General features: G+C 30.4%; 1 protein-coding gene across 2 annotated transcripts in view; it reads left to right on the forward strand.

The window, feature by feature from the left end:
* LOC118192812 (uncharacterized) overlaps positions 1–21432 on the forward strand; it is a 160622-nt gene that overhangs the window by 56540 nt on the left and 82650 nt on the right. For both annotated transcript variants that reach the window (XM_035363833.2, XM_085813360.1), the window contains 9 exons: positions 1684–1761; positions 4687–4766; positions 6635–6800; positions 6933–7127; positions 13246–13343; positions 15478–15574; positions 15724–15884; positions 17232–17352; positions 20246–20376. In XM_035363833.2, the coding sequence (XP_035219724.2) occupies positions 1684–1761; positions 4687–4766; positions 6635–6800; positions 6933–7127; positions 13246–13343; positions 15478–15574; positions 15724–15884; positions 17232–17352; positions 20246–20376 (1127 nt within the window). The remainder of the gene's footprint in view (positions 1–1683; positions 1762–4686; positions 4767–6634; positions 6801–6932; positions 7128–13245; positions 13344–15477; positions 15575–15723; positions 15885–17231; positions 17353–20245; positions 20377–21432) is intronic.

Here is a 21432-nt window from a genome sequence, read left to right on the forward strand (position 1 = left end):
AGTGTGCTATTCTTTACACCATGAAGTCATGTTGAAAGGAGGGTAAAAATACCTCATATACTCCCCCTTTTTTTAAAGGATGACTGGGGATTAGGGGACCTAATTGCCAAATCCTGGTAGTGAAGAATCATCATTCACAACCTTTTAGTTCAGGGGCCACTGTAGGCTCATTAGGTCATTTTTGGAGCAGGAGATGTGAAAGTTGAGCAGTGCCCTCACCGGGACTCGAACCTAGACCTCTCAAATATGCACCGAGTGTGCTAACCATTACACCACAAAGGCATGCAGAAAGGAGAGAGAAAATACTTTTGAGTATTAATAATATTTTTAATATGTACAGTTTTTACAAATAATGCCGAGAGTAAGACTTGTTACATTGATTTTAATAGCATCAGTATTAATTGGAGAGTTTATATGTACACAATGCAAAGCATTTGCTAATTTTTAATTATAATAAAAAATATCATTGTAAGTGTGATTCAGCAAAATCTAAGTAATGAACGCAGTCAAAATAATGTTTCTTTTTGTATAGTTTAGAGACTTTTATCAGATATTTAAAACGTTTTTATTTTAGCCAAATTAAACTGTTTAGATTTCAACAAGACACAGAAACATACTGATATTAACCTGGATTTACTATCTACTAAAGGGTTTTAGTGATATTTCTAATTCTAATAAAAAATTGATGGTATGGTGAGATTTAAGCTATTCCTTTATAAGCATTTACATTAAACACTCACAATAAGTTAATGAATATAATAAGAAATGATATTATGCATAATGCTGTCATTCCGTACATACTCAGATCAAATTTCAATACTACACTGCTTTTATTAGTGAACATGTAACATGCATGTATATGTAATGTATTGCATTGATGAACTTTATATGCAGTCTCTCAATACGAGATATTTTTACTGCTCTCTTTTAGGCACTGGTTGATAATTTTTCATCAATTTTTAACATGTTTGTGCATAGCAGTTTTGTTTGATGAATATGAAATCTAAAATAAAATTTTTCTTTACATATTTAATGTTGGTATGTTTTGCATCCAGCTCAACAATAAAAACACATTATCATTCAGTTGAGTAGCACAATCTTTATATACTGTATGTCTGTTTACCAACTTACTGTTATGCTGGGAGAATGACACAATCATTAACAAGATTTTTTACTGTACTTCTATATTAGTATTAACAAAATAATAATAACTAAAAAAAGTGTATGTAACAGCATTAGCACAAACTCGTATGCATTTTGGTTTTGTATTTGGGACACACTGTACTGTAATACTGCAATCTATTAACAATCTCAGAAAATCCTGGTGAGTGAGTTACTGTGTGAATGTTTCATGAGGAAATTTCCCCATGAAATGTCACCTAATTTTCCTAAGAAATTTCTAAACAGAAGCATTCTTGCCCTTAGACAAATAGAGTAGTTAAGCAAGCACTCATATACTTAGGAGGAGGTTGAAACTTGTGAATAAATTTCCAAACTTATTGGGGGGAGGGAGGGATGTAATCCATAATAGAGCTTTTGCTAATGATTATTCAAAATTCACCTAGACATAATTATAGCTTTTTAAACTTTAAAATAAGCAAATATGAAATGAATGACAGTCACATTCTGTTATTATCGCATATTTAATTTTTTTCATGTTAAGTAATAGTACATTTGTTTTAGGTTGAAGAATATCGGATTCGCTGTGCAAAGCTAGAAGCTGCTTTGGCTGAACATACTGCTAATGAAGCCAATATTGTGGTAATATGAATATTTTATATTTTGCTTTAAGCTGAACTGTTATGTTCTTTGTTGTTTTTGGTTCTGGTATTTATTACATAAACAGGCCTCATGAATAAAAAGCTGTTGGTCAGATTAATAGTTAAGCAATCCTGATGACTTGGAGCTTGAATTTTGCTGAAAAAGGAAAGCTGACTGTAGGGTCTTTATGAAGGAGGAACATTTAAAATGTATTTCATCTGAAATACCTCATCAAAGATTGTTGCTTGGAAAAGAGAGGTATGGGACCTGAAAAGTCACTCTTGCTAAGGGTTGTTGATCAAAATTGATTTGAAACTAGATAAAACCTCATTGTCATCTCTGATGCTCAAACTCAGTAACAAATAATAGGTTCAAATGCTGTAATTTTTATCTACGTAAAATTTAACTTAAATAAGCAAAAATTAAGATGTTTTTGGAAATCAAATAAATGCTTATGACAAAGTATATAAGGTTAATTAAATAAGGGTGAAGAAATATTAAAATTTTTCATAAAATGTTCTTTTTTTATTATTGCATGAAAGATGTTCTTTTATTTGTGATAACTGAATAAACATTGTTTTGTCATTTTTACCTTAAGTTATGATTTCTTGTTTAAGTTTCATACATTACAGGAAGTTACAACTGTTAAATTTAACATTATGATCAAACATTTCATCTATTTCAATGATTAGTTTTAAGTAAATTTAATGAGGACAGATTTGAATTGAAAATCATATTTTGTAGAAATGTGGATTTTCTTTTGTATTTAAGGGTATAAAACTGGGCACTTGAATTATCATGTAGAGATTTCTTCCTTACAGTATTGTTAACTACTGCATACAGACATCATTAGATGTTATTATATATTATATGAATGTCAATGATTCTTTCTTGAAAATCATATTCACTAAAAATTACTTGTACAGATATAAATATTTTAATGTATTAAATTCCCTAGAAATTACTTATGTGCATTTTATCATGAATGAAGTATGAAGTATATGATTGCTTGCTTATGAAGTATGCTGGTTATCATAAATTAAGGAAAAATCACGATTACTGAAAAAGTTACATGTAGAATTTACTGAAACTTACCAACAATATACAACACATAGTAAGGTATCAACTAACATAAAAAGAAATTACCAGACAATTATGGTAGTATAGAAATTAGCACATGTATAAAATGAACAAGTTTGCTATAGGAAAAGTACCTTCAATATGGAATATTTTCGCCTCTAGAAGCAATACACCACATACAGCGATGTGTGATGCTTTCAGTTATGGGGTCTATCACTTCCATAGGAAGCGAGAGCCATTGCTCTTGTGAAGCAGTTGCAAGTGCAACAAGGGTTTGAGGGGGCGGATTGAGAGTAGCTAGATGTCTCCCTAAAGCATCAAAAACATGCTCGATAGGATTCAAGTCTGCGGATCGAGCTGGTAACTTCATGCGCATAATTGTTTCCTGTTGAAGATAATCATCTACGATGCGAGCCCTGTGTGGTCTTGCGTTGTTGTCCTGTAACAGGAAAGCATCACCTATTGCCCGGGCATATGGGCACACATAAACATCAAGGATGTCATCTCTATAAATCTGAGCATTCACGGTTCCCCTTGGAAACACATGGAGCTCTGTGCGTCCACCCAAAGAGATGCCTCCCCAAACACAGACACTGCCCCTTTCGTATGCACCTCTTTCACGAATGTTTGACGGATGATAACGGGTTCTAGGTTCTCTCCATATCAAATAATGGGTACTATCGCTTTCTAGACTAAACCTGGACTCATCCGTAAAGAGAACCGCCCTCCATTGATCAGGCATCCAGTGGACATGTCGTGCACACTGAAAACGGTCCCTCCTATGCCGTGACATGAGCAGCACACAGATGGCTGGTCGCCTCGCCATACAGACCACCTTTGTGAAGCCTTCTATGCACAGTTGACGTTGACACGAACCTTCCGGTGGCTGCAGCAAGGGAGGATCTAAGAAGAGTCGGAGTAGCGGTTCTATTCCTGCGTGCACATAATGTCAAATATCGGTCATCGGCACTCGTCCTAGCAGTTGGCCATCCTTGGCTGAACCTCCTAGATGCCGAATCTGGGGTTTGAAATTGCCTCCAAAGTCTATGAACCACAGAAGGACTCACATTTAACCATCTGGCCACTTCTGTTTGACTTTGTCCTGCCTCATGTCTCCCAATGGCTCTCCATCGCAGTTCTGCAGGCAAATGATGCCTGGAGTTCATTGTTACGAATTGGCTATCTCAGATTTCTGATGTCACTGTCACAGTGAAATATGTGGGCTTCCTCTCAAACATGGATTTTTATGCTCCTCACAGATGACGTATTCCGAAAGCAGCACCACTAATTTGCATATCACGGTGTTACTCGGCTACTCTTACTAGGCAACATATTCAAATTTTACATGGTTTGGCTTATTTTTGAGGGAGTTATCGCTATTTTTGTGATTTTTCTTTAATTTATGATAACCAGTGTATATGATTGCTTGCTTAACAACTCTATTTGTCTAAGGGCAAGAATGCTTCTGTTTAGAACTTTCTTAGGAAAATTGGGTTATATTATTATATACTGTTATTAATTACTGTTATATTATAATAACTTATATTATAATATGTGACTGTTTACTGTTATATTATATTTAACTGTTATAATTAACTATATAGAATTAACTGTTATATTATATTATAATACATGAAAACTAGTTTGTTTTGGTATTTTATCTAAAAGAGTTTCTTCAAAAAATAATTTTCTGAGGCAATTATTTTAGCATTATCATTTAAGAAAAAAAAATACATTTTTTTAAAAATTTTATTCGTACAGGAAAATAAAAATAAAATAAAATAAAATAAAGCCTTTGCACAATTTAAGGTATAGCTTTTTGAAAAACTTTTTTTTTTTCTTCAGGAGTCAGATTCTCATTCCCAGAATGCTTTATCAATGGATCTGGAAACTGCTTTAATTAGACTTGAACAAGAAAAAAATAGGTAATAATTTTTTTCAATAATTTGTATTCATTGAAATGTAAAATGTTAATTATTTGCAAGTGTCATGACGATGTAAAGATGTAACATATAAATTATAATAAAAGAAATGATAGTTCTAAAATTTTACTGTAATTGCTTATAAGAATTTTGGATTTTTGCAAATCAGTTATTTATTTCAGTGGGAACAATGTGAAACAATGTGATTTCAATGAAAACAATGAGAGAATTTCATAATCATAAGAATAAATTTGTATTTTTCATAATCAAAGATAAGATGTGTGTACAATAAACCCTTTCCAAACATGGACTTACAGAATGTGATTTTGCATATGTGGGTTATCTTAATTGTCTCCATTTAATTTTAACCAATATGATAATTTCAGTTATATGTGGTATGCTGCAGAGTATCAGCCATGATGTGATAGTTCCTCTTTAACAACTGGTTTGAAAATTTATTCATTAAAAAGTCAGTCATTGCTTAGAACATCAAAATTTGAGCTTTAAAGTCCTAATTCCTGATAATTTTCTCTAGAATACGGTGCTGAAGCTCTGACATTACAATGCATCCAAATGTAGAGGTTTCTCCTCCTTCCAGCAAATACCTCATCCTTAGTCCAACCAATAGATCAAGGAATCATAAAAACATTCAAAGCCTGCTGTGCCAGGCATGTTAACATATCTTCAAATAAAGAACTAGGTGAATCAAAACACAGCACAGCAAAAGCATTTTGGAAACAATTCAGTATAAGACACTGCATAGAATTGATTAATCTCGCATGGAAACGAGTGAATTCATCAACAATGAATGCTTGCTGGCATCAGCTTTGGCCAGAAGTTGTCATCAGTTTTAAAGGATTTCTATAGATTGAAAATGAAGCCAAGGAAATCATGCAAATGGCTGAAGCAAAAGGTAGGAAAGGAATTTCAGATATAGAACAAGGAAAAATCAAAGAATTAATCGAGAATCACAGCTATGAAATAAGAATAAAGAATTTGATATTTTTATAACACTAGCAGTTGGTGAAAGCAGTGTAGTGAAGACTGAAAGAGCCTTTAATGTACAAGTAGTTAAATAAATTGTTAAAAAAGGTTTGGGAACTGTCTGATTTTGCAATGGAAATTGACCCAAGACAAGAAAGAAGAGTATACTTTACAGCAGGTGTCAAAAACTTTGCACTCTTTACCACAAAACACTTAATGAGTTGCATCAGACGTTGTCTCAAGCAAAATTCAAGCTATTTAAAATATTAATTGTATCATATATCTACTTATTATGCAGCAACAGAAATTGTTTCAATTAACGTTTGTTGTAAAGAGAGAAGTAGAGGGCGCTGCTTGGCAGTAGCGCAACGCATGTAAGTAGAAACGAAATGTCGTTTGATTAGGCAACATGATTTCTGTGAAGGTAGTCCACCTAACAATAGGACAGTTGTAAATATGTAAATATAATGAATAATAAATAGTATTAGAAAACTGAACCATCGGATGCATTGTGATTGCTCTACGGGCCGCCATGGATAAATGCAGGTTCGTCACAACGTTTGTTTTATTTTTTCTCTTTTAATTATAATAGTATTTAAGTTGTATAAATTATACATAACTTTCTTAATCTAAACAATTATCTAACCCCTTTTTTCATAGAAAGTTAACTTTGTAAAATGCGATTTTGCCATAGACGCTGAGTGTTAATGAAGCAACCCCAGTGTTCAGCAAGGGCTTACTGTTCTTTAAAAAAGTGAAGTGCTGTTTATGAGACTGTGCCTAGTTAGTAATTGTGATAAAATATTTACTCTATCAGAATGGAAGGATATGTCTTTGAGTAAATTTACGCAGCTAAATTTGTGCTTTACTTTTATTTTTTTCTCAAGGTGTCAAGGCTTAACTCAGATAAATACACTTTTACGTGAACAGCTAGAAACTGCTACAGAAGTTAATCAAACTCTTACATCAGATGTTCATCGTCTGACTAAAGAATGGCAGCATGCAAGAGCTCAGCTATTAGCAAAAGAATCAGAATGGAAAGAAGAGGAACAAGTATTTTTTCTGATGTTTTAATATAATATTTTATGAGCTTTTTTTAAACTAAAAATATGATTTTTTAAGGTTTTTAAAACATAATCAAGAGATCAAAATTAAAATTATTTTTTTATTTAAATTTATTTTCAGTCATTCAGTCTGTATTTCACCAAAGAGAGCAACATGCTTTTATCATTATGGCATCAAATATTGAACTTCAAGCATGATTTTACAAATCTAAGAAACTCAACAGAAAGAGATCTCTCATCTTTTAAAATGTGTATGTGTCACAGTGTTCAGAGTATTATTGAATTACAAGAGATAAATACTGAAAGATCATTACAGGTACATATAAGCCTATATTAAATCATTCTTGTTGTAATTTTTAATTTGCTTCTAAAACAATATGTATGCATGTGTTGAGGTTTACTGTTGATAAAAAGATAGCAGTTTAAGAAAATATATCTATGTATAAATATATGTATTTATAAAAATCCTCTTACCTAAACTGAATGCTGTGCTAGATTAAATAATCTTGCAGCAGTACAGTTTTATTTTTAAATATGAATTATGTCATACTGTCAAGATTTTTGATTTCATGTATATTGATGCAACAGGTTTAGTTAAATGTCTAAGATGGAATTATTTTTATTTCTTTCATTTTTTCGGGGGTACTGAACATTCAAAAACTAATAACTAATAATTAAGCTTTAGATGATTCTTCACATGTTGCTACCGTGTATATGAGAAACATCAAATAGTATAATAAAAGTTGTATAAAATCACTGATAAGGTACTGCTGTAAATCAGATCAATGATAGAAGCTATTGTTATAGTATATATTTAAACCATCAACAATTTTAATCATCAGCAATTTAAACTATCAGCAATTTGCAATCAGAATTTCATTCAGAATCAGAATTCAGCTAAGATTGAACAGAATTTTTATCATCATTGATTGGTTATAATCAGTGTACAGCAGGGATGTTCAACCAGGGAAAATTCCCCTCCTCGGGGAGAGGATTTCATAGTTTCAGGAGGAAGTGCTTTTATTTAGCTTTAACCTTTTGTTTAGCTTTTAAGTATTTAGTTTATTCAAGTTTTGATGTTTAACAACACTTTATGTACACTGTGGGGGGGGAAAGAGAGAGAGAGAGAGAGAAATGGGACAGTTCTATATCTCCTGTTCCACTGGGCAAATTGCGTTTTTCATGTTTGGAAAGCACGACTTAGGATAGATATTAGATTTATATATAGCATCATTCTAACATAGGTATTTTGACTCAAAATCGGATTTTTTTCTGAAATGACATGCCATTTCTTTCCATATTTTGATTCTATGACTCAAATTATGCCAGACTGCCAAGTTTTGTAAAAATTGCACAAGTAGATTTAAGAAATTAGCTCTCAAAATTTTAGCTCCTCAATATTAATTGAATTTGGTATATATCTCATTTTTTTATGAAATTTTTTTGAAAGTTGTCGGTGTTATTGTAAAGCACGAAGTAGACTGCGGGGGGGGGGGGACAGGTATCTCCCATTCTACTGGGCCAATTGACGAAATTCAACTTGCGTTTTTCATGTCTCGAAAGCACAACTCAGGATATATATATGGCATTGTTATAATCAAATTTATATACGGCATTGTTATAATATAGGTATTTTGACAAAAAAATCTGACTTTTTGTTTTAAATGACATGACAATTTTTTTTTCATATTTCCATTTTACGACTCAAGCTACGCCAAAATGCCAAGTTTTGTAAAAATCGCACGAGTAGTTTTTGAAAATTTTGCTGTCAAAATTTTGGCTCCTCAATGTTAATTGAGTTTGGTATATATTTATTAATATTTCTTTTTTATTAAACTTATTTGATTCTTCCTTTCACATTTCGAAATTTAGGTTCCTTCCAAGTAAAATTCGTTCATTTTTTATAATTTATTTTAAAATTTGTATTTTTAAATAATTTTTATAAATTTTTCAAAAAAAATTTGAATTATAAACTATAAAATTGTTACCATCATCTTAAAGTGGGTGTATTTCTAAGCATACGTGCAAAAAATTAGACTTTTTTATTCAAAATTTTCTAAGATATACACGAATTTACATATTTGTGCAGTCTTTTTTTTTTTTCAGTGATAATGTGTTTTGTGGATTTTGTTACAGTGAATTGCCACAGTTATTTTTAACCTTAAATTTCAAGTAAATTTTTATGGAGAATTAATTATATGAAATTTTTTCCTTCAATGAAGTGTAATAAATATTTTTTAATGCTATACAAAAAGCTATTTTTTTAAATTATAGATGATATTATTCAAATTTTTAACTTTTTTAAAAATTTCTTTATTTTTCCCTCTTTTTTTAAAAAATATTTGTAAGAGTAAATTTTTACCTCCGCCGTGTTATCGCCTGCTACTTTATTTTAACTTAACTTAAACTTAATTGTCTAAAACTGAGAAAAGTTCATTTAATGTTTATTTTCACAATGTTTGTAAGCAAACAAGATGTTGACACATTGGGTCATGTCCCAGCTTTAAAAAACATGTATACAAACATAAATTTTTACATTAATTCTCTTAGAAAGAATGTTTTAAGTAGTAATTTTGTATCGTGTTGTAGATTACATTAAAAACATCTTCTTTAACTCTCTTAGTTTTATGGCCAGAAAATTCCGTACAGAAGGTTGCCTTCCACATTCATTATACATGAAAATTTCTGCTAGCTTTTAATGTATCTGATTTCAGTTTGGATGTATATTGGAAGAAAGGGAATCAAGATACAAAATGAAAGAGTAATTTTTTAATTAAAATCAAGAAAATATCACTTATTCATGACATTTTGAGGAACTTTGAAATTTCAGGGCTAAACCCGTAATGCTCAGAGGGTTAATACAGAAATTTTTGGGCTTAAAAACTCTAAATAACATGATTAAGATTTTTTGCACCCGATATAAGAATTGGGTCACTCGGTGGTACAGGATAAGTACTGCTGGAGTGGTTTATTTCTTTCTCATTTAACAAAAATCTTTTAATTCAAATATTTATCCTTTGGACTTTGCTTTAATCCTTATTTATACTTAAAATGTCTAGAAGCAGTCTTTAGCTGAAACACATTTAATGCAACTGATATTTTAAAAAAATTTGACAAGAATGCAAAATTTATGGAAGTGTACAATCTAAAAATCTTAATTTTTTTTTTGTGTCAGCACTGAAGAAAAAATGTAGAAGGAAATTAGAAGGGGGGGAATTTAAAGGGGAATTCTTCTTCAAGGAAGTTGGGTGTTCAAAGAGAAAACACTTGGACGTGTACACCAGCAAATAGCAGCAATCAAGATTGTGCTAATGGAAAAGACAAAAACGATATCATTGCAGGTTAAAGTGAAGAGCGACTGGTTTTCAACTACACATTTGTATAATTTTAAATTACGTTATCGAACATCATATCATCATAAACAGAGAATCCCATGATTTCTTAGTCAAATTATTTGAATATTCATGAATTTATCCAGTGATGTATGTGCATGTCACCTAAAGACGTTTTCCCTCTTGATGAAACCAGTCTTTCCTTTCATCTCACGCCTTCAAAAGGCTTGCTGTCTAAAGACTGATAATAGGCTCTGACTATATGCTGATGAAATGGATTGATTTAGATTATTAAGCTGTGGCAAAGCTGAGCTATCTGCTTTAAAGGAGGGATGTCTTCTAAAGAACTTTCTAAGCAAAACCCACTCGTATACATGTTATACGTGAGAAAAACCACGAAAATGCCCATGCAACCAGCCCGTTCGCTGGGATTCGAACCCCAGAGCGAACTACCACTGTTCAGTGACTTTACTGCTCAGCCCTTTGTGGGCCCTCTTGAAATGCAGGGTGATAAATTTATTTAAAATTAATGTCAGAAATAACAAGATGTTTCGAAAAATTGGATGTTTTTGATATACTTGTGTGAAAAAAGAAGAGCAAGCCATTAAGAAGAAAAAATAAATTTTTGCATAAAATTTAGTATTTTTTTATATTTGATTCTTGCTATTTCAAAAATAAAATATTTGAAGAAAATGTGAATAACATTTTAAGAAAATATAGGATGATAAAATTGTGTAAAGCAATGGGCACAATGATAAAACTGTATAAAACAATGTATGCAAGTCATCCTAAATTAAAATGTCAGATATGTATCTCTCTTATTTATATATCTTTTCTGAACAGAATACTGAAAGGAGTGTTAATTCTGCTTTACTGTATTTTCTCTTTTAATATAAGCAGTTTTCAAATGCATTGTAGTCTGGGTCACAAAGTATTCTTCCAAAAGAAACGGAATTCAAATAAATAAAATCAAATTCTGGAAAATTTATATTTATAAATATATTTAAGATGCATTGTTCGAATGAATGAAAATTTCAAAGCAATTATCTGAAGAGACAATGCAACACAAAAAAATTAAAATAAAAGTCTAAAAATTCAAAAATTACCTAAAATATTAACTCTGACTAAAAATATAGTATAAAGAAAACTATTTGAAAAAAAATAATAAGCAATGCACCTTTTATTTAAACTACGCAGTTCAAATGAGTAAGTAGAAATTTTTAAAACAGTTAATTGAAAGAAACCATGCAACTTAAACTATTAAAATGAAAAATCGAAAAAGCCAAAAAAAAAAAAAATATATTTAAAAAAATAACATAAAATTATAATATAACGAACGTTATTTAAAAGAAGGAACAAAGTGACTTTTCCCTCTCATGCACAATGTATAAAGGAAAAGGGAAATAGGTTGCCATATATTAAGAAGTTCTCCAAGTGAACTATTCTTGGCACAAACTGAAAAAAAAGTTCCAATATAAATTTTTGAATATCTGCATAAATTTTGCACCAAATTTTACAAAATTTAATATTTAGACATAATTTAAGTCATAGAATTGAAATATGTAAAAAAATTGGTATGTTATTTCAGAAAAAGTCCGATTTTGTGTCAAAATACCTATGTTAGAATAGTGCTATATATAAATCTAATATATATCCTAAATCGCACTTTCGAGACATGAAAATCGCAATTTGAATTTTGTCAATCGGCCCAGTAGAACGGGGATATAGAACTGACCTTTTTTTTTCGCAGTGTACTTTTTGTTTATAAAGCATATTAAAAAGTAATCTAAATCTAAATAAATATGTAGGTATTTTGCAAATTTTGGAAAGGAAAGAGAGGATGGTTAAATGTGTCATGGAAAACAGGTTGAGAACCACTGGTGTAGAGTTTTATAATTTTAGTTATCAGCAAAAGCTGGGGCTAATGTTTGAAATAGCAGTGCATAAACCAACAAACAATATTTTGAAAGTTTTACTACTGGAGTGAGAAAATTTATTTATAGAAACAACAGGAATAATTCATTTTATGGTTAAATTATTTTAAAATATTGTTTTTGTTGAATTGTGATAGAATGATCTGCTCTGAACTCAAAATTTTGTTTTCAGTTCTTGGTAGAGGGGGTTAAAGTGATTCTTTTATGGCATCAGATGATAGATGTTCTTTCACTGAATTGAAGCATTTTCTTTTTTTTACAACTCACCACTCCCTACAATAAACTTGATGATTAAGATCTACAACAGAAATGAATCAAGAATGGTCTGAGAAGATAGATGGAAGAATGGAAAGAAACAAACAAGGAGTGGGATAAGGGGCATTGACTCTATCGGACCACAATTCCTTAAACTGATTTCTTTCAATTATAGTTTTGAGATTCTCTAAAACTTTCTTTCTGAATAAAACTAACAATAAAATTCTAGAATAAAAAAAAATGTTAAAAAAGGTGAGGAATGATAAAAATGAAACTTGCTTTTAACATGGCAGAATAAACATTTTTTTCTCCTCAAAATAGAAATCAAACTTTCTTCGCATGCTTCCAGTAAGAGTTGTTGGTGAGTGAGTGCTAAAAGAGCAGCCGCTCTTTTTTGATAAGTCACTGATCATTTGCTCAGTAAAGTAAGTTGCCCCTTTGAATCAGTTCATGACCAAATGGTACACTTCTAGTTCTCGGATTAGAATAAGTTACAAATTTAATTTATTAAGTGATTATTTACTGTTTATGTGATCGACAGAAATTTTTCTTTTTTTTCAATGGTTTTTCTTATTTATTAAAGCTGTTTTGAATGTTATAAATTAAAATTTTTTAATTATTTAATGAATTATGCAACAAATAAATGTAATTGATATTCAAATAAAATTATTTGGACTTTAAGACTAGATCTACCATCTGTTCTGCTACTGATCAAGTAACTCGGTTTCCAACTTTTTCTAGAAATAAATGTATATTAATCATTGTCAGCTGTGAGCTAAATTATTAGTTTCTCAGTTTTGTCATATAAAATATATAAAAATATCTAATTTTCTGAATTATTTATTATTTGTAGTAATAAATTTACACAAAAACAAGTAATAAAATTTAATTATTTTCTTATTTTTATTTTCAGCCTATTTTAGGTCTTAAATATAATAACAGAGAGTCTGATAAGTTTGATGCACCTGAAAGAATTGAAAATTCATTTGAAACAGCAAAGCTGCAAGAAAGGTATAAACTGTAAATGAAATAGTCATGTTATTTTAGTTACAATATATTTGGTTTACATCCTGACTTATAGTTAAAATTAATTCTTAATTGTAAAATACTTATATTTATTCAATTCAGTTTGTATTATTTATCATTATGAATTCTTGAGAGAAAAGCTCAGTTGTTATAAAGTAAAAATCTAAATGTTGCTGAAGCTTTTTGACTTAATGGTTTTTAACACATTCCTCTTCCCCTAAAAAACTTTAAAAATTGGGTGCTTAGTATTGTCAGTATGTCATCTTACCACTAACTTCTTGAGAAACTTTTCAGATTTTAGACTGTAAATGTCCTTATTCCATAAAGATGCACAAACAACCATACCTTATAGAGTATTTACCAAGTATAAAAGCATGTGCAGTTAGTCTTCTTTTACTAGCATACTGTCTATGGTGGCTTAGTTTCTGCTGTGTTGTACTTAAGAGAAGATATAATTTGGGTATTAGCAAATGTTGTTGTGTTATGAAGCTACTTTTCTAAGTTTATTTTCTTCAAAACTGTGGTAATTCTTCTTATTAGATTGTTTAATGTGTTTGTTGAGGTACTTAAATGCTGAATGCTACCAGATAACTGTTTAATACCAGATAACTTAATCTTTTCTTACATCTTGATAGGGTAGTTTGTTTAAGAAATTAATGCCATTCTATAAATGATGCAAATATTCATTCTTTGGCATTTCTAAATTTAAAAAAAAAAAAAAAAAAAAAAAAAAAAAAACATTTTGTGAAAAGTTACAAAATTTAACTTTTTATACATTTTCCTGGTCTTATATTTAAGAAACTTAGGAAATTTTTGTACACGTTATAAAAAAATAAAATACAAAAAGCATGATTTCCATACTATGAAAAATTGGTTAAGAGATTTTATTTTGTAGTTGGAAATCATATTCTGGGGCCGTATACAAATTGAATAGGGGAATATATTAGCATTTATGCACAACTAAAAAAATGTCTTAAATAAGGCAAATATTAATATTTTGACATTTTAAAATTTTTTATAAAAATTATGAAATTTAACTTGATGTACAATTTTTACTCATTATTAAAAATAAAAAATTTGACTCCCATATGGGAAAAATTGACTAATATATTCAATTTGAAAATCTTGAAGAATCGGTTAATAATTAAAATAATTCAAGGTTCATTTCTGGCCATCAATGCAATTTAATGATATTCTTTTGTGATGCTATACCAAAAGAATTTTTACACAAATCATTTATAAGTGTTCAGATGCTAAAATTGTTATTAATATTCTTGTGAATTTGTTTTTACTTCAGAAACATAATTTAACAATCCTATAAAAATTTCATTACACTAAAAATATTTACACCCCCCCCAAAGAAAATGTTGGCCACTTTTCCCCCTCAAGGTTCAAGAATGGAATTTTGCAGCATAAAAATGCTCATCACTCAATCCATTAACACCAGAAATTATTATACTAAAAATAAAATACCATTTTTCTTTGGGGGGGGGTGTAAATATTTTTAGTGTAATGAAATTTTTATAGGATTGTTAAATTATGTTTCTGAAGTAAAAACAAATTCACAAGAATATTAATAACAATTTTAGCATCTGAACACTTATAAATGATTTGTGTAAAAATTCTTTTGGTATAGCATCACAAAAGAATATCATTAAATTGCATTGATGGCCAGAAATGAACCTTGAATTATTTTAATTATTAACCGATTCCTCAAGATTTTCAAATTGAATATATTAGTCAATTTTTCCCATATGGGAGTCAAATTTTTTATTTTTAATAATGAGTAAAAATTGTACATCAAGTTAAATTTCATAATTTTTATAAAAAATTTTAAAATGTCAAAATATTAATATTTGCCTTATTTAAGACATTTTTGTTATTGATAACATGTGTCTGTGATCAACTGTTGTGAAAATAAAGGCCAGATGAGGACTTATATAGGCATGATGTATATTAAAATATTTCGCAAGTATAAAGCAAAAACCTCTGCAAAGTTAATTTGGCAACATTGCAAAATTGATATACAATTAGAGATGCAATATAATTATCCATAAATCGATTAATTCATAAGTTCATAGTTTTAAAATGAAATATTTATCTTTAATTTTCATTTTAGAATACATGATTTGATTGAAAGAAATGAAAGAATTCAGTTGTTGCTTGAAGAAAAAGAGAAAGCTAATTCAGCTCTATGCAGTGCAGTAGAAAAAATTGTAAATAATTTTTGTTTTTTATATATACAAAATAATTTTTCTTATTTGATATACAATTTTAAGTTATAAACATTTACATAAATAGTTAAATGTAAAAGAACTACTGAATTTGGTTTTTCCTGTTGTTTTACCTTTTTTTATTTTTTCAGAACACCTCCTTAAAAGAGAAAATGAACAAAACTGTTTCTACTGGTAAGGAACAGCAGGCAAATAAGTTATTACAAGAATATTCTGGAGCCTTGAAAGAAATTTCTGAAATTCTTTTGGATGATCCAAACTGTGAAGTTTCTCCAAATATAGCTGTCTTAAGGTAAGTCTCTATGGTCATCCATTCTATATTGTTTTATGAAACTATTGATTTTATGCATTAAAGTTTCTATCAATTAAAATTTATATTTTAGTATATACAGTCAAAAGTCGTTAATTCGGACACCCATAATCCCTAATGATCTATAATCCGGACCTCAAAACTAAAATCTTTCTGCGCATGCGCCGCATTGACGCATGAGCATAGGCATTTTACTCGTGCGCCCAAGACATTTACGACTGCGCATATGCGTCTGCGCAAGTGCAGAATACGTTTTCGCGTGCACGTTTAATGTATAACGGACAGTATAAGCTAAAATTATCTATTTCAGTTAATGTTGATGATTGCGTTGTTCCTTAATCTTCGAATTGGATCCGGCTTATTATTTTTTGCAGACTGTAAGAGCAATTTTCTAAAGTAAGCTTGAACTTTCGATTATGTCAAATAGAATTTCCGATGCTGGAGCTCCCAAAGGATCTAGAAAACGAAAGTATGTTTCGATGTCCATCAAACAAAAAACAAATTGCTACAAAAAATGGATAAAGGCATTTCCGAAATCTGTTTATCAATTTCATGCTGCTCTGCGCGGGGGGGGGGGGGGACGTCGCGGCGCACAATGAACTGGAAGTTGATTTGTCAACACTATCGTTATCTTCAGGGCAGATGTTTTTATTTTATTCGGCTTATAATTCCTTACTAAATGTAGTATTTAATTTCGATGTACTCCGTCTTTGATATGATTTAAATCAAATTCCTTGTCATTATAAATATCACGAATACAAATCAAATAGTTTTCTGGTTGCAATTTTCTAATTTCGGCTATGCGTAAGGTATGCTTTACGCATCCGCGCGTTAAAAGAAATGTTTAATAAAGTAAACAAATAAATATTTGGCTTCTTTTTTGGTAAATTTTCATACCCTTTAGATGATAATTGCTCATTATTTTATAAATTACGGTTTCATATTTTTAATTTTATAATTTCTGCATGCCATCTTACCAGATTTAAACTGATGATCTATAATCCAGAAAAATCGATAATCAGGAATCGCCGAAGTCCTGACGAGTCCGGATTAAAGACTTTTGACTGTATTTACTTTATCACTCATGTGTTTAAAAATTGCTACATTTTGAACAAGTCTGTAGAATTTACAAAAAAATGTAAAACACAGTGTGAGACACAAATGATTAAAAATGCAGAATGAATATATATACTTTGACTCAGCAACGTGTTTTCAGTGTTCGTGTAGAGCTTGTAACATTAGATATATAAGTATGTTATATATATATATATATATATATATATGTAAGCATGTTATATATGTAATTATATTATATATTTCTTGATTTAGTTTGATTGAGTCTATGTCTGAAGTAAAGGAAGGTATTCTGTCACATGAAAGTACATTGCAGCTTCATTCACTTGTTTCTTCAGTTAAATCAGCTTTGCAAAAATATCGCAAGCAAATTGAGGTAAATGTTTATATCAAAATAATATTTGCAATTTATAGTAGTTTCTAGAGTTTATATGAATTTTTTCATAGTTCGCAAAGTAACAATTGCGTTGTTTTAAAACATTTTTTTTTATATATAACGGCAAAAAGAACCATTATTTGTGTTTTGCTGCATTTCAACATTTGGAAGTATGTTTATTGCTTTCATGATGTGAAAATAACTGTATTTGTTAAAATTCCATTCTATCAAAATAAAATCTGTTTCTCATCCATATGCCATAATATCTGTAAGTATTTGTAACCTACTGAAAACAAAATAAAAACAACAAAAGGAAAAATTCAGATATTAATAAGGTAATATTCACTCATGAAAATAAACAAAATTGGTTGAACTTTTAAAATATGAATGTTATTGCTTTTGGCATTTTTAGCCCAGAGTTTTAAGCTAAATCTCTATTCCTGCATCTAATATAAGACCTCAATAATAATCAGAAATATTAATATTTGCCAAGGAAAAAAATGTTAAGTACCAACCATTAAATAAACATAAATGAAATTGATATTGCCCTTCTTTTACAAAGGATGTTGCAGAAAGTAAAATGATGCAATAAAAAAAGAAAGGAGAAATTTTCAGAATATTTTAGATAGCTGATTGGATATGGGGGGGAAAGGGGGAGAAGCGCAAAATGTTTTCAGAAAAGGAAAAATGCATATACACTGCTGGCCATTAAAATTTATTCAGAAGACACTTTGTAAAGTCAGAGTTTGCTCAGAATATTGTGTTATGCCTCAAATAATAAGAAGAAATGCTTAAAGTGTCGGAATTCGATAGAGGCAAAATCGTTGCTTATTGAGAGTGCGATTATCATTCCATGATATCGCCTGTCGCACTGGTTGACATCCAAACTTTGTCATGCGAATATGGATTCAATGGGGTGCTGAGGGTCATACTAAACAGCATACAGGATCTGAATGCCCTCTCATGACTAACGTCCAAGGAGAGAGACATATTGTGAGGTCAGCTCTGCAAAACCATACAACCATATCACAGACCATTAGTCAGGAAATGGGCATGTTTGTAGCATGCCTAGTATCTGCACGTAGGGTGCGTCGATGTTTGCAGCAGCACGGACTATCAACTCGCTGATAATTACTTCGGCTTCCCTTGACAATGCAGCACAGAGAGAGGTGGCAACTCTGGTGCCCCGAACGACAAAGCTGGATAAATGAGCGGCACAATACCATCTTTTCAGATGAATCCTGGTTTTGTGTGCAGTGTTCTGATGTCTATATACACATTTGGGGCCTTCAAGGAGACCACACGCCGCCTGCTTGCATTTGATATCAGCATAGGGACCCTGCACCTGGTGTAATGCTTTGGCATGTGAAAGATCAGGTATAATAATATTCACATCTCTATTTTGGATTGATGATAATTTGAATGCAGATGGGTACATGTTTGACATCTTACGTCTAGTGGTTATGCCATATCTTTGGTGCCTGCCTAACAAGATCTTTCTACAAGATAATGCCAGACCACATGTTGCACATTGTGTTCTGGCCTTCCTCGATATGCAGGGTATTCGACTGCTGCCCTGGCCTGCATGGTATCCAGATCTGTCGCCCATTGAAAACATCTGGTCATGGGTTGCTGAGAGACTGGCCTGCCACCCCTCTCCAGCTAATACGGTTGATGGAAGTGTGGCATAGACTTAAAGCAGCATGGAATGAGTTGTCCCAGTTCGACTCCATGCCTAACTGGGTAAGGGCTGTTTTAGTTGCCAGGGGTGGCAGCTGTTTCTACTAATTTTGTACCCCTGTAAACCCTAAACTGCTTACGAATTTAATCATTTTGTCATCACTTTAAGTGCAATAAATATCTTTTATGTATTTGCTTTCCCTTCATAGTGTTGCAATTTTAATGGCCTGCAGTGTACTTAACAAAAAGTAACAAATGACTCTAAAATAGAATATATAGCATATGAATATAATCAACTTAAGTTTGTACGACTCAAAACTTTAACAATTCATTCTGATGTAACAATCCATAAGAAAGTCTCAACTGAGCTTTTACTTGCATAATCTAATTTTTCTTCTTAGTATAATAGTCTGCTATACAGCTCTTTATAAATCACACATTTGATCTTATTCACATGTTCAAGAAGGTTCACATTAGCTATTAATTTGAGTCAATTTACTCAGTATTAAAGATTTGGTTTTATTTAATCTAAAAATGCCAAGCTTTCCCAAATCCTTAACTAGGGTTTCACTCACTGGATAGTCCTTTAAAGTCATGCAAAATGTAGATGCTGAAAAGTGGTCCATTTATCCAAAATTTCTGTGCCCTAATTAGAGTTAATAAATAGGTTCTTCTGTTATAATTCTTAGCTGTGTATATCCATAAGTATCTGTGTTATCAAATGTGAAAGTAATTAATCACTTTGTATTATGTTTCCTGAGCTACTAATTAAATGAGATGTGTTTTATTTTAATTTTGTCTCTTTTAATGAATTGTCATACTTTACTGTAATAAAATGTGTTGAATAGATTGTTCATAAATTCATCAAAATTGAAATAACATAAAGTTGATTAATTTCTGTAATTTCATAGAATGTGAAAAATTATTAAAATATTAACATATACCATACAACCACATCACAGATTTAATATATATAACATATTTTTCTGCTGTAGTTGGGGTAATAAATTTCTTACTGACAGTATCATACAGTTGACTTTTGCTGTCGGCAGCTATACAATGTATCAGTTACATGTGATTATTTTACCAATAAAAAATGTCCAAAAATTATGTTTAGAAATGCTTATTTTATCGAATTCATTTCATGCTTAGAAATATCTATATTCTTTATTTAATTTTAATATATTCATTTTGGAAAAAAATCGTAATTTAGGAAGCAAATATAAAGGTATCTGCATTGAAGGAGCAGAATGTAATGCAGGAAAGGACAGTTGAATTTCTGGAAGATGAGCGACAGAAAATGCAACAACTGAATTCTCAGCTGTCGTCTCAATTTGAATCACTGTAAGTTAATAAGCAATCAATTTACTGGAAAAATGTTCTATGAAAAATTCATGATTGGGAATTAACTTTTGAATTCCTTTAATTATGAAAAACATTTAATTGCTTTAAAAGTACTTTGCAATCATTTGCATCAAATTATGTTTTCAGTTTACAACATAATATACTTAAAATGTGTAATTTTATATCTGCTGAATATAAGTTTTTCCCTCACAGATAATTATGATGCTTTTGTCTTGTCTTTTTTTTTTTTTTTTTTTAATATGCAGAAATTATAGACTATTTTGTACTACCTCAATGATTGTGATCAAGATAAATGTTTCTGTGTATGTATTGTTAGAATAGAATATGCAAAATCGTACTACACAATTAATTTAAAAAGGGAGGGTAGAGGGAGACTTTCATTTTTCCTAAAGATTGTAGCATTACAGGAATTAAAATTATTATCAAAATATGTCAAAATATTTCTAATACTCAGATCTATATAGTTTGTGAAACAGTTCTAAAATTAAATGATTATGTTGTGATGACAGGGCTTTTGAAAATTGGAAAAAATCTCATGCTAAAGTCTGGATTTTAAAAACTTTTATTTTAGAAACTGCTCATATTATTACTGCTTATATGCTTATATTATTACTGCTTATATTATATACTGCTTTATTTTAGAAACTGCTTATAGTATATGAATTTATTTTTAATTACTCTCCTTATTGTACTCTTTGTTTGTCTGAATCATTGCTGTTAAAAATCTTCATCTCAGCTGTGAAGAGATTCATTTCAGATTTCTCACTTTCTCCAATGAATGGTTTCAATAAATGCATGTTCAATGACTCTGTAATTGTAGAAAATCACCGTACATGATCTTATCATAAAAGGAAAGCAAAAGTTTTATATCATGCTCAGCATCACCATAAAAGTGAAGCTTTTTCCTTATAACATGACATCATCTGTTAAAAGGAAACTGAGATTAGTTTTCTTATTAGCTGCACATTTCATGCTATCTATGAGAAAGAAAATGGTGCAAATTCATCCAGACACTTTTTTTTTTTTTTTTTATTT

Source organism: Stegodyphus dumicola, chromosome 3 (assembly GCF_044657685.1).
Source record: "Stegodyphus dumicola isolate Sdum_Otavi_A_Nest chromosome 3, ASM4465768v1".
In the NCBI taxonomy this organism is placed as follows: domain Eukaryota; kingdom Metazoa; phylum Arthropoda; class Arachnida; order Araneae; family Eresidae; genus Stegodyphus; species Stegodyphus dumicola.